The 13,950-nt window shown below is 40.9% G+C and overlaps 1 protein-coding gene across 2 annotated transcripts in view; it reads left to right on the top strand.

Annotated features, from left to right (window-relative positions):
• Positions 1-13,950, top strand: part of COL22A1 (collagen type XXII alpha 1 chain) — a 186,470-nt gene that overhangs the window by 96,964 nt on the left and 75,556 nt on the right. For both annotated transcript variants that reach the window (XM_039323548.1, XM_039323547.1), the window contains 8 exons: positions 1,727-1,780; positions 3,619-3,672; positions 4,322-4,366; positions 7,902-7,955; positions 9,094-9,138; positions 9,601-9,645; positions 10,790-10,852; positions 13,338-13,391. In XM_039323548.1, coding sequence (XP_039179482.1) covers positions 1,727-1,780; positions 3,619-3,672; positions 4,322-4,366; positions 7,902-7,955; positions 9,094-9,138; positions 9,601-9,645; positions 10,790-10,852; positions 13,338-13,391 — 414 coding nt within the window. The remainder of the gene's footprint in view (positions 1-1,726; positions 1,781-3,618; positions 3,673-4,321; positions 4,367-7,901; positions 7,956-9,093; positions 9,139-9,600; positions 9,646-10,789; positions 10,853-13,337; positions 13,392-13,950) is intronic.

Genomic DNA, 13,950 nt, shown 5'->3' with positions numbered 1-13,950 from the left:
GTTAGAACTGAAGCAGCTTTTTGGATGAGAAGTGAAACATTTTAAAGGGAAAAAAACCCCTGAGAAACTCCAGTTCTCTTTGGGAAAATCACCTTTGAGATTATCCTTAGGTAATGTTGAAACAAGGAAAGAAATCTTTTTGCTAAACACCGTTACAATTAAGAGTGATCTAAGAATCTTTTTATTAAGGAAGGCAGAAAAAGGAAGGCAGAAAAAAAATGACACCATGTGTTCTTTTAGGATGAAACAGAAACGTGGCACAGACATTGACACAAAAACAGATAATATCTATGGGGTGGATTGGCTTTGAAAGCTCATTCCCAAATTCTTTGTATTACCTTGGAATAAAATATCCAGTTCAATTAAAGTTTTCTCTGTTAGAATACTTATTTGGTTGAGTTTAAATATGAACCATCTTCTTCCCTTTCATTCCTTTACCTATGGTTCTCTCTCTGGGTCATTGTTTTTAATTGCCTGGGTGTAGAATGAGAATTCATTTTTTTCCCCCTAGCATAATTCTATTCTGCTGCAGTAATGAAAATTGTACTAGGTAACCCATAAAAAATAATGCAATGGACTCTGGGATAATACATTCTCATATAGAAATGAGATTAAACGTTCCTTTGTGTGCTATAAATCTGTATTGAATTACAGGTTTATTTTTCTTAGCTCCTTCATTTTACAGAAGCCAAAGAGGATCCATTTAATAGCCCTGCTTGCAATGAGAGGAACATGGACTCTTTCAAAAAGCAATATCATTTTTTCTCGTTTACTTGTGTTGTTCATTTGGATTGTATTTTGCACAAAAAATGCCTTGAGCCCAGTATGGAAACCACACAGATGGTAGTATTCCAAAGCAATTGTTATGTCCAAAATCTAATCATGGCTGACAAATTCTACTTAAATTGCAACATAGCACCGACAATTCCTTCATGAAGTTTCACTGATTTTTCCTAGTAACAGAATAACAGAGTTGAAAGGGACCTTGGATGTTTTCTAGTCCAATATGGCTGCGGCATTTTGGTCCGGTTGAAATATCTGGACACCTTTTTTTTTTTTTTTTTTTTAAGGAAAGCTCCCCATGAAACATGTTGTCAAGGCTGCTAACATCGGATGTTCTTGCTTGGCAATATATGAAGAAGCAGACATTCCCTATTTAACCTGTGTATTACTTCTAGAGTTAAAGTTAGATAGTGTTGGAAGGGAGGGGGGAAAGGATGTACATGGGGAATAGTTAGCCATAACCATATTTCAGTACAGTATTTTTCAAGGTTAATTGTAACCAGAGGAGATACGGGAGGGAAAGTTCACACTTCAAACTAATTGGAGAACGTGATTGATGACTGTTAAATGAAGGAATGAGTTATGCTTTGTTACGGGTGATTGGGGAGGAGGAGAATTCAGTTTTTGGCTTCCTTATGTACCTGCCGAAGCTATGTAGTAATTAAAAAGATTCTTTAAGGAAAACAATGCCTCAAAGTTCTTTGAAGAGCTTCTACTTTCAGAACCATAACATATGTTGCAGCACCCTAACCCTAATCAAAATCAAGGATTATAAATTCTGTGTAAAGCAGGTGCTGTAAAATTAAGAAGATCCCTTGAACGTAAGGATTTATTTTACTTCAAATCTAGTTTTAGTTTATGACTCATGATGAATTGGTCAAATAATCACTTCAGCTTGTTTCTTTTCATGATGCCCTTCATAATTTTCAATCCTCTCTTCTAGGGCAAGAAAGGAGAAGCAGGTCTCCCTGGAGTTGATGGATTATCTGGGCCTGCTGTAAGTAAGACTGAAAGGGATACAAGTCTGATCTCTGTCCAAGGTGCTCAGAAATCAAGCTTACATAATGTTTGCAATGTGTAAGATCAGGAAGCTCTTCTCCAATGTGGAAACTTGAATGTCAGCTTCTGTGGTGTTTTATTTACTGAACTTGGTTTACTTGAAAGGCCCTCCATGACTACGTATACAAAATGCATTTGGTTCTTGGCTTCAGGCAACATTCCCAAAGCCATTTGTTTACACTTTTGTCAGGGAATTGTGTGGCCGGTGTCTAAGTGAAGTCATAGACGCTGACAAGTAATTGTAGTTTTATATAAATAAATATATTTTACATCAATAGCTACAGCGAAGTAGATAGGCAAACAGGAGCATCATGAGGTAAATCACAGAGCACACAAGACAAACAGAAGAAAAAGGCGGGGAAAAAGGGAAACTCCCCCTCCATACCTACACCAACCAATCACAGCGCAAATTGCCTCACACGGATAACAATCTGGTAACAATCAACCACAATTGTGTATTCTGCCTCATTGCACAACCCCATTGCTCCAACTACAACATTTAAATATCTTAACACACTTTGAATTGCCCTTTGAAGTGCAAATGATCTACACACAGAGGGCAGAATTCCCCTTGTGTAAGTGATGCTTTAAAGAATATCAAAACACAAATTCCCGGCTTTGAGAATTTACTGTCTGGATTTTCTTGGAGAAGGCTCAAAACCTACAATACTTTACGTAGTGTGAACTACTCAAATGAATTATTCACTTTTTTTTTTTAAATCATGACTTATTTTGTGATCACTGTGCAAGAAGAGCCTGGAAATTCTTGCTCTTTGGACTTTTATTTTTCATTAGATTTTCATTCTGTGTTAGTTACCAAAAAAAGAACAAGAACGAGAAGCTGATGAAAACATCCATCTTGACATTTTCTCATTACAGTTTGAAATGTGACACGAACTCAAACAACATAGAACAAATCTTAAAAAACTCTACCTTTTCCATGTTAAGATTGACCTTTTGCTAACTCAGTTTCTCTTTTAGCCTGGCTAGGGTTTTTTAATTACTATAAAACTTCGGATAAATTGAGTTGCTTGTGGAGAGAGGAGCAGGAGATGGGGGGGGGGAAACACCAAATATATCTAGCAATATATTTTTTTAGAGGAGATTGGAGCTAGGGTAAAAGTTCAACAATATTTCTTAACAGAATAACAAAGTTGGAAAGGACCTCAGAGATCTTCTAGTCCAACCCCTGCTCAAGTAGGTTCAAGATGAGGCAAGTCTGACAGAGACCCTATACCTTCTTCTGGAACAAGAGCACAAATTGATTTGGGGAATATGAGAAATATTGCTATATGCTAATCACTTCTTTGTTGTGAATCAGAGTGGATTGTCTCTTCAACAATTCACAGAAGAATAATAATATTGAGTATTGACTTTATTTAGCTCAATTTTCATTTCTCTGAAAAGACAGGTGTCACTCAAGTACCATTCACTGGCAGAAAAAAGGGGGTTTACATTGAATAAAGCAATAAAAACTCATTTTTTATTATTTATACTTTTCAGTTCTCCCATCGGTTAAACTGTTTTCTGGACAAATTGCACCATAAAGCTATAATGGTAGGAAAAGTAGTACACAGAGAAGAGACATCCTACTTCTAGTGTGTAAAGAACAGTTATTCATCTCTGCTAAAATGGAAAATTAGAAACAATGCTTGTGAAAAAAAAAAATCTGTTGATGGGTTCATTCATTCATTCAATTTCTATAGCCGCCCATTTCAATCAATGACTCTGGACAGGTTACAATTTAATGTAATTGTGTTCTACATTTCTTTTCAGGGTCCCCCAGGACCTCCTGGACTTGCTGGTTCTCCTGGACTTGCTGGATCTCCAGTAAGGAAAAAATTATTATTTTTTTTATAAAAACAGGAAAGTTAGCTATGTTAGATAACACTCTTTATCTGAGATTTAGAGGTGATCCTTTGCAGGAGATCCTTTTCTCTGGCAGTGCAATCTGCTTGGCCAATCTCAACTTCATGGTCAACATAGGTCCAAAAGATAAGTTAGATAAAGGAAGGCATGAAAACAATATTTTCCCTATATTCAGGAAGCAGGTATGAAAAGAGGAGAATGCAGGCTGAATTTGGTATTTACTCTAGTAAATAATCTAAAAATAAGCATTATACCATAGTGACAGCCAGTTTAATATAATAAGTAAGGCCCCCGGCTAAAAACCAAGACATCAGGAGTTCTAATCTTGCCTTAGACTCAAAGCCAGCCGGGTGATTTTGGCCAGTCATTCACTTTCAGCTCTAGGAAACAGGCAATGTCAAGCCACTTTGGAAATCTTTCCAAGAAAACTGTAGGAACTTGTGTCCAGGCAGTGACTAGGACCAAGATTGACTTGAAGGCAGACCCAAAACAAAGCAGAGCAGAACCCATAGGAGCTTTTGCTGTGGACTTGGCTGGGAAGGGGTGGCAGATAACACCAGGGAAACCTCAATATTATAATCTGTTTTTACTTTGTTTTGTATTGCCCTAGGGTCAACCTGGAGAAGCTGGCAGAAATGGTGAACGAGGGCCGCCGGTGAGTTCATGTCATAGAATCTTCAATGCTAATACATGTGCATTTGGGTGGATATATAGTTAAAATAAGCAGTTTCCTCCTAGGTCAGGATGTATTTTGCCTTTAAAATGTTGTTTTTAAAGGTATTAAGATAATTAAAAAGAGTAACAAGACTATGAGTTAGTTCTATTATCATTTGCTAGCATCAGCCCATATACCTCCAGTCCTTATATATGACTGATTAATTGCACTGATTGTTCTCACTCTCAGGAAATTTCTCCTTAGTTCCAGGTCGAATCTCTCTTTAACGAGCTTCCATCCATTACTTCTTTTTCTACCTCTGGAGAATAAGCCAGCCCTCTCTTCTCTGTGATAACCCCTCAAGTATCGGAAGACAGTTATCAAGTCACTCCTCATTATTTTCTTTGTTAGGCTGGACCGGGGGTAGGCAACCTTGGCTCTTTTATGACTCGTGGACTTCAACTCCCAGAATTCCTGAGCCAGCCATGCTGAGGGGAAAGGGAGAGTTTCCAAGCTGAGCCATGCTGTCTCAGGAATTGTCACCTCAAGACTGGATTACTGTAACGCGCTCTACATGGGGCTACCCTTGAAGAGCGTTCGGAGGCTGCAGTTGGTTCAGAATGCAGCCGCGAGAGTGATTGTGGGCGTGCCAAGGTACGCCCACGTGTCACCTATCCTCCGCGAGCTGCACTGGCTTCCTGTGGGTCTCCGGACACAATTCGAGGTGTTGGTTATCACCTTTAAAGCCCTTCATGGCATAGGGCCAGGTTACTTACAAGACCGCATACTGCCGCATAGTTCCCAGAGAACGGTGAGGTCCCACAGATTGGGCCTCCTTCAGGTCCCATCGGCCAGACAGTGTCGGCTGGCAGGCCCTCGGGGAAGGGCCTTTTCTGTGGTGGCTCCGACCTGGTGGAATCAACTTCCCCCCGAGGTTCGAACTACTCCCACCCTGTCGGCCTTTAAGAAGGCCATTAAAACTCTCCTGTTCCGGCAGGCCTGGGGCTGATGTCCCCGGGGGGGGGGCGGGATAGGATCGGACACGCTGTATGAATGTATTTATTTTATTGTTTTATTGTCATATTATTGTTTTAATTTTGTATGCTGCCCTGAGTCCCTTGGGATTGGGCGGCATATAAATTTTAGAAATAAATAAATAAATAAATAAATTCTGGGAGTTGAAGTCCACGAGTCATAAAAGAGCCATGATTGCCTATAGACAGTACCTAGTTCCCTTAACTGTTTATTAAATTAGGCTCCAGACCCCTTATTATCTTTGTTGTACTCCTTCTAGGCCCGTGGTGGCGAACCTATGGCACGGGTACCAGAGATGGGACTCAGAGCCCTCTCTGTGGGCACCCGCGCCATCGCCCCAGTCCTAGGCCTTCAGCTGGGTTTTATAAAACCTTTTTGTTTTAGGCCTCTGCCACCATGTGCAAAAAAAAAAAAAAAGTTTCAATCAATTTCAACTGCCGGCACCCGATGATACATAAATGGGTTTTTGGGTTGCAGTTTGGGCACTCGGTCTCTAAAATGTTCGCCATCACTGTTCTAGGCCCTAGAAGGAGTACAGCAAAGATAATAAGGGGTCTGGAACCAAAACTGGATGCAATATTCCAGGTGTGGCTTCACTAGTCCAGCATAAAATGGTATTGTCACTTCATGTGATCTTGATACTATTCCTCTGTTGATGCAGCCTAGTCCTTTTGGGCAGCTGCGGTGCATTGCTGGTTCATATGTAATTAGTTGCCCACTAGGATATCTGGATCCCTTTACGTTTCAGCCAGATACCATCTATTCTCTATCTGTGCATTTGGTTTTTCCTGCCTAAGTGCAGGAGCTTAACTTTCTCAACACTGAATTGCATTTTGTTGGCTAGGGCCCAATGCTCAAGGTTTAGCAATTCTCCACAGCTTGATGTCATCTGCAGATTTGATGAGTTTCTCCATCTATCCCTTCATCTACATCAGGGGTGTCAAACTACCAGCCCACAGGCTGAATGTGTCATGGCGAAACCACATCCACCCCATTTTCAGCAATGGAAAAAAAGTCGTGATACGTTGCAACACGTCATGTGATGTTGTGAATTTAGCACCCCTGACTTACATCATTTATGAAGAAGTTGAAGAGCACTGCCCCTTCATCTTAAAGTCGATAAGATTGGGAATTACTGGCTTAGTCTAATAAAAATGCAGCCTTTTGTGGCTTATTTAATAAATCAAGGTGTAGCAACTTGTATATCTATAGTTGTTGCTGAATTTCAGTAACTATTTTTAACTATTTCCAAGTTTCCAACTAGCCTTGGGATCCTTTTCTTAGCCAGTGCTGACATCCTGTGGTGATTTCTGAGATTGCTCTCTTGAATTGTTTTAAAAGATGTTCACCATCATAGTTACTCAGATAGCAAACCTGCTGAGCTCCTTGAGGTTTCTTCCCTCAAATGCATTTTTAGTCTTGGTTCCTTTTCTCCAAACATGGGATAAATATCTAGTACTGCATTGGCAAACCTCTGAGACAGAATCTCACCTTTCCCAACCTTGGCCTAATGCAAAGGTTGTCATCCTTCAAATGAGCTGTGTGCCTCTCAACTTGTTTTTCAGTCAATTAGTGGAATGAAGGAAAGCTTCACAATCATTTGCCCTGTCATTTGAAAGCCATGTGGTGATGCTTTAGTAGAAATCAATAAATTATCGCAGATTGATTAAAATTGTCAGCTAGGTGCAAAAGGTTTTTGTTCAAATGGTCCGTTTGATTCACTAAAAAGAGTGCTTTCACAGGTGCAGAAATTTGTCAGTTAACAAATCTATCCTAACTCGCCTAATCTGATTTAAAAAGGGAACTTGACTGAACCATTTTAAAACCATATCCTATATCTGAACAGAAGCTTTACAGAATAACACAGTTGGAAGGGACCTTGGAGGTCTTCTAGTCCAACTCCCTGCTCAAGCAAGAGATTTTATACCAGTGGTTCTCAACCTTTTTAATGCCGCGACCCCCAACCGATTGTAAGTCGAGGACTACTCAACCGGTCGTAAGTCGAGGACTACTCAACTGGTGCAGCACTGTTTGCAGAATGGGACTTTTGGCGGGCTCAGCAGGGCAGAGACAGCCTGGACAATTCCTATGGGCTTTTGAAAGCCAATAGAATTAGACTCTATTCAAGAGAGTCTATTCTATTGGCTTTCAGAAGCCAATAGAATAAAAGGGAGTAGCACAGCTAAGGAAAAGGGGGGAAAAAATGGCGGACTGCATTGTTTGGCGACCGCCGTGAAATAGTCGCTCGACCCCAAATGGGGTCCCGACCCCCAGGTTGAGAACCGCTGTTTTATACCATTCAGACAAATGGCTATCCAATCTCTTCTTAAAAACCACCAGTGATGGGCACCCAAAATTTCTGGAGGCAAGCTATTCCACTTGTCAGGAAATTTCCCCTTATTTCTTTTTATACTGAAGAAAATTATACCCCCCCAAAGTAAAACCAGGCATATCTGAAACCAGAAATTAATGTGCATTGTTTTTCTTTTCTTTTCTTTAGGGTTTACCTGGAAAATCTGGTCAAGATGGTTTACCTGGTCTTCCAGGCTCAAAGGTAAGTAAGCTTAGTGGCAAATCTTTGCTGGAAAGGCTTATCAGGGGTGTCAAACTCAATTTCATTGAGGGCCCATCAGCATTGTGGTTGCCCTCAGGGGGCTGGGTGGGTGTGGCCAGGGTGGGTGCAGCCTACTGGGTGGGTGTGGATGGAGTAGGTGTGGCCTACTGGGTGGGTGTGGCCAGCTCTACATTGTTTGCGGCAAGGGTGCCTGTGGGGGCCTGGGTAGGAGTGGGATAGATCTGAGGGTCTCTGGCAGAAGGGGGTGGGACCGGGGCAAGCGCCAAGGCATGGTCCATTTCTCATTCCTCACAAAGGGTGACACTTCCCCAGCATGCACCCGGGGGCGGGGGGGGCAATGCAGCAGGGGCTGGTTCCTTGCTGTTTCTGGACGGCCTTGTGGCGCTAAGACTGAATGTGTTTCAGCATAGATGGCCACCACAAAATGGTACATTGGCTCCTGGCTGGCCTGGGCCAGGGCCAAGGCAGCGAGGGCCGTTCCCTCACTGTTTCCAGGATGGCTTTGCGGGCCACATGAAATCACTTCACGGGCCACATCCAGCCCCCGGGCCTTGTGTTTGACATGTCTGGCTTAAATTAATCATTCCATGTTCTGATAATTTCAAAGTCATTACATTTCTTGCTTCTTTACTTAGTACTAGGATTCATGATCAATTTCTGGCTAAATTCAGTGGCTAGTGGCTGAAATGTTGTGGCTTATTGATTCCAAACTAAGCATACTGGAAAAGGAAAAACAAATTCCAGAAGCTATAATATGTGTTTAAACTTCTGGAAGCTACTATGAAGGACATCAAATATAGAGGTCTTCCAGGAACTCTTGTGACAGTTGTTTGCACAGATTGATGCATGCAACATTTCCCTGCACAAATAAAGTAGCCTCCACGTGTCAGCCACCATTCTTTCACCCTTTTTTGTACTTGAATTTAATAAATCAAAATGTATGTTTCTTCATTTACTTAGAAGGAAGAATTAGAACTGATAAATGGAAATTCTGAGAAAGCAGTTTTCAATAAACCCCAAGTAGTTCTTCGAAACATTTAATTCTGCCCTTATTCAACAACTGTATTTCATATTGTCTTTTTTTGGCTAACTTTCATCTTTTTTTTTTTTTTTACAGGGAGAACAAGGGGAAAAGGGAGAAGCTGGTGAAGCAGGCTCCAAGGTTGGAAAAAAAATCATTTCTTATAAGATATGAGAAATATGGTAAATAACTAAAAGTAAATAAATACTGGAGCTGGCTGCTAGGGTAGGAAAGAAGATCTAATTCATATTAATCTTAATGGCTTTATATTTATGTTTTTATTGTATTTGTAAGTCACCCAGAAAATAAACATTTTCAAGCAGGCAAGAATGACTTAAATAACTATCAATAGCATTTAATGGCTTAATATAATATATCTTTCTATGTGCTTAATAAATACATGCATATCATTCTTCACAAATCCTTGTTTGAAAGACATTCAAATGTTTGCAATAGGTTCTTCCTTCACCGGAGCAAAAAAAAAAAAAATAACTAAAAAGAATTCTGCTTTCTTGTTCATACATTAGTTTTAGAGATAGATATATAAAAGCTTACAAAATAAGACAAATGCCCTGGGAAACTTGCTATTTTGCTATTTTTCAGGGTGAATCAGGCCCCCCTGGACCAGCTGGCATAGTGGGCGAGAGGGTAAGTATTGTTCATGCCAAAGTAGTCTAAGTCTATAAGGTTAATTTGTTGTTTATTTGTTCTATTTATATTGTAACTACTTTGCTTCTGAATGCTGAAGGTAGCTTACATGGAAATCTCACTTCATTATATAATCACAATCTGTGGAAAAGGATAAACTAACAGTGAGTGAGTGAGTGGCTCCAGGTTCTCCTTGAAATTGTGATGGGGCAAGGTGGACAACCTGGATTTTCCTTGTGTTAGTCCTACAACTGTAACCACTACTCCTCACTTACGGCATTGTTTTCTAAGTGGTCATTTTATTGAAGCAAAAAATCCTTCCCAAAACATCCAACAGTCAACAGTATATCTACAGCAGTGTTACCAGCAATCGCAGTTGGAAAGATTAAGAGGATACATGCATAGGGCCTCAAAAGAATATTTGTGTGACTCCTTGTTGTTGTTAGTTGCGAAGTCATGTCTGACCCATCGCGATCCCATGGACAACGTTCCTTCAGGCCTTCTTGTCCTCTACTGTCTTCTGAAGTCCATTTAAGCTCACACCTACTGCTTCAGTGACTCCATCCAGCCACCTCATTCTCTGCCATCCCTTTCTTCTATTGCCCTCCATCATTCCCAGCATTAGGCCCTTCTCCAATGAGTCCTTCCTTCTCATTAGGTGGCCAAAGTACTTGAGTTTCAACTTCAGGATATGGCCTTCTAAAGAGCAGTCAGGGTTGATCTCCTCTAGGACTCACAGGTTTGATCGCCTTGCAGTCCAGGGGACTCGCAGGAGTCTTCTCCAACACCATAGTTCAAAGGCCTCCATTCTTTGGTGCTCAGCCTTTCTTATGGTCCAACTTTCACAGCCATACATTGCACCTGGGAAAACCATGGCCTTTTGTTGGCAAGATGATGTCTCTGCTTTTTTGTATGCTATTAGACTCCTATTAGATGCTAAAAATGAAACAGAACCTTGGCAGACGTTTGTCAAATCGCTGAATCAGTTTCAGCGGCACCCAGTCTGATTTGCTGCATTAAATCTACTGAGTAATAAAACTCTTGAGGAGGAGCAATTCAGGAGGGGCAATGAAACTGAAATTTCAAATCAAATTCCTTGCAGCTGAATTTTCTACAACTCTAAGAATAGTATATTCTTTTTTAGGGTGAAGCTGGTCTTCCAGGCCAATCTGGTTTGCCTGGTCCAAGAGGAGAAAAAGGAAACCAGGTATGTTTGAGTCATAAAGGAATGGAAATGTCTACTTGAAGAACAGTTTGGATCTGTCAGCCTTCTAGACCAGGGGTGGGCAATTAATTTTCTCATGGAGCCACATGAGAAATGGGGGCTGTTGTGGAGGGCCTCCATCACCAACCCACCCCCCACTATTCTGCTATCCCATACCTGGCCACCATCTACACTGCAGGCAGATGTGGCCTGTGGACTATAAAATGCTACGTCTGTTCTAGTTTCCCACAAGGAAGTGATTTGTCTCTTGTTAATCTCTATTTTACTGCAATTTGTTGCTTTTTACATGTTCTTTTTTTTTAACCCTGTGTTTGAGAGATACATCATAGGGGATGAGGTGCTGATTTAAGATGGTGGTTGTCATTTTCAAACCTTTCATGGTTCAGGGTCTGAGAATCTACAGGAACTTTTTTTTTGGGGGGGGGCATTTCTGCTCACCCAACTTGGTGAGAAAGACAGAGTTCCCTTTCTTAAAGAATATCATCTACAGAACTTTTTGGATCCCTGTGCTCTGTCCCTGGAACAGCATTGTCCCCGAGGTTTTGCATGCCTTAACATAATTTGAATTTAGAAAGGTAGTGTAATCTTGTTAATTCAGCTTGCCACGGGTGGCAAGGGGAATAATGTGAGAAGGATTCCTCCACTGTAGAGATGCAACAGTTAGGATATAGTACAGGACTGCAACAAACTCTACCCACAGCCTGAAGTTCACGGCTCAAGGTTGACTCTGCCTTCCATCCTTCTGAGGCTGTTAAAATGAGGACCCAGATTGTTGGGGGCAATATGCAAATAATGCTGACCTTGCAAACTGCCCAGAGAGTGTGGTAAAGCACTAAGGAGTGGTCTGTAAGTCTAAGTGCTATTGCCATTACTGTAGGAATATACAGTTATGTGGATTTTAGCATAGGGAAATTTCATTATGTAATATTATTTCTTCCTTGGTGATTTTTAAAAATTGTATTCTTTTTTTGTGTGCATGGTAGGACTATAAGCTACTCACACTCTATTGATGATTGGAGTGGCCTAGAAGCCAATGAAATAAATAAATAAATTAAAGAGAAAGAAGATTGAGTTTATTTTAAAACGTGGGATAAATTTTACCAATGGTTAGGAAAACGAACTAGTGAGAAATGAATGTGATATGTTATTTTGAATATATATTAGCAAGAAGAATGATTATTGTTTATCATATTCACTACAGCTATTTACTATTGTATTAATTAGTGTTAACTGAGCATATGTACCTGGACAATAGTCTGTTTCCTAAAGCTTGAAAATGTTATTGGGGGGCAACCCCAATATTGTTCCCAATCCTGTCCCAACCCCAACCCCGGTCTTAACCCCACCCTGAACCTTAATCCCTATCCTGGTCGTATCCCTTCCCTAACCCCATAAAATTCAATAAAAACCTTTTAAATAAATAAATAAATAAGGCTATCCATGAATGCAATAATTATATATATACATATGAAATAAAATAAATATAAATTGCAAACATGTATTGGTAAATAACTAATGATGGGCAAATGTTTGTTATTTCGCTTTTTCATTACTGCCTGGAAATAATTGACTTTTTTCCTTGGGGCAAGGACATTATTCAAAGGCCTTGTCAAAGTCCATCCTGATTTCGTGAGAAGGTCTGAGAAGCACAGCACCATTTACCTCAGGAATGCAAAATGGAGGGGTCTCTACAGCTTTCAAATCTCCTTGCAGACTGTGTTGTGATTATAAGTTTTGAAAGGCAAACAGCAGAGGAGACAAGTCAGCCAAGTTTTCGTCAGACTTAATGCTCCCAAACTCAACTCCTAACCCAGTGATGGCGAACCTTTTAGAGACCAAGTGCCCAAAAACTGCCTCGCCCCTCCCCCGCCCCCATCTCTATTGCCCACAGGGCCACCCACCACCTCCAGGGCCTGCCACAGCAGATCGCCCAGGTGGCCCAGCACTGTCATGGTGGCCACACTCTCTGTCCACGCCCCACAGCATCATCTGTATGCAATGAGGTGCGAAGGCGGAGTCTTATCCCCGCTGCCCGGCTGCCATGTCCTTGGCTGCGCTGCTCTGCACAGGCTACACCCAGGGCAACTCTCCTCCGGGGGGGCTGCTGGTGAGGAGAGGGCCATGGGGGATGGCAGGGCTGGGATGATGGCATGCGTGCCCACAGAGAGGGCTCTGAGTGCCGCCTCTGGCACCTGTGCCATAGGTTCGCCACCACTGTCCTAACCCATCCAAACTTCAAAGTCCAGAAATTCTAACCCTGATCACTTCTATGGCATCATGATCAGACATGAGACTTTGAATCTGTTTTATAAGTCTGTACAGCTTCTCCTTTGGTTCTTTTTTAGTCCTCAAATGGACTTGTGCAACAGATTCTTAGGGAAGGCAGAAATTGCAGCAAACGATATTTTGGATCTATTTTTGTCACCAAGGATCATCATACCAGCTCTTGGGTTATTTGTCTTTACAGGGTGAAAAAGGAAGAGCTGGGCTCACTGGCTTCAAAGGTGAGAGAGGAGAAAAGGTAAGTTACCAGATAGCTGATGAATTTCTATGGTTGATGTGCACACTGATAAATTCATTTGTTTTGTAGGTCACATCATTGTGTCTGTATGACCTACACCAGACCATATATGCTTTTATAGGATTATAAGCTGCATTGAGCACACTAGATAGACAATAAGATAGACATCCCCAAATGTATGCTGTGATTGGACATTAGACCTGTCAATCAAAGAAAGATAAGGAAGAGTATTTTCCTCCCATTTTAAAGTTCAAATTAATGAAATTAATCTGATTAAAAACCAAGGATTTTTTGTAAGGATTTCATGGGTTTTTACTTGCAAACCACACAGAATCATGTGGATAATGAGATGTGCAGTGTACACATTTGGAGAAAGAAAGAAAGAAAGAAAGAAAGAAAGAAAGAAAGAAAGAAAAAAGAAAGAAAGAAAGAAAGAAAGAAAGAAAGAAAGAAAGAAAGAAACCTACATGTGCAGAGGCACATAGTATGCACAGATGTCTGCATTTCTGTATATATAAAATGAAGCATATTTCCTTCTGAAACGAGACCCCTGATTATT

Source organism: Crotalus tigris, unplaced genomic scaffold, assembly GCF_016545835.1.
Source record: "Crotalus tigris isolate CLP2741 ecotype Arizona unplaced genomic scaffold, ASM1654583v1 scf7180000024277.1505481, whole genome shotgun sequence".
Taxonomy (NCBI): Eukaryota; Metazoa; Chordata; class Lepidosauria; order Squamata; family Viperidae; genus Crotalus; species Crotalus tigris.
This window is presented reverse-complemented; position numbering and strand designations above follow the sequence as displayed.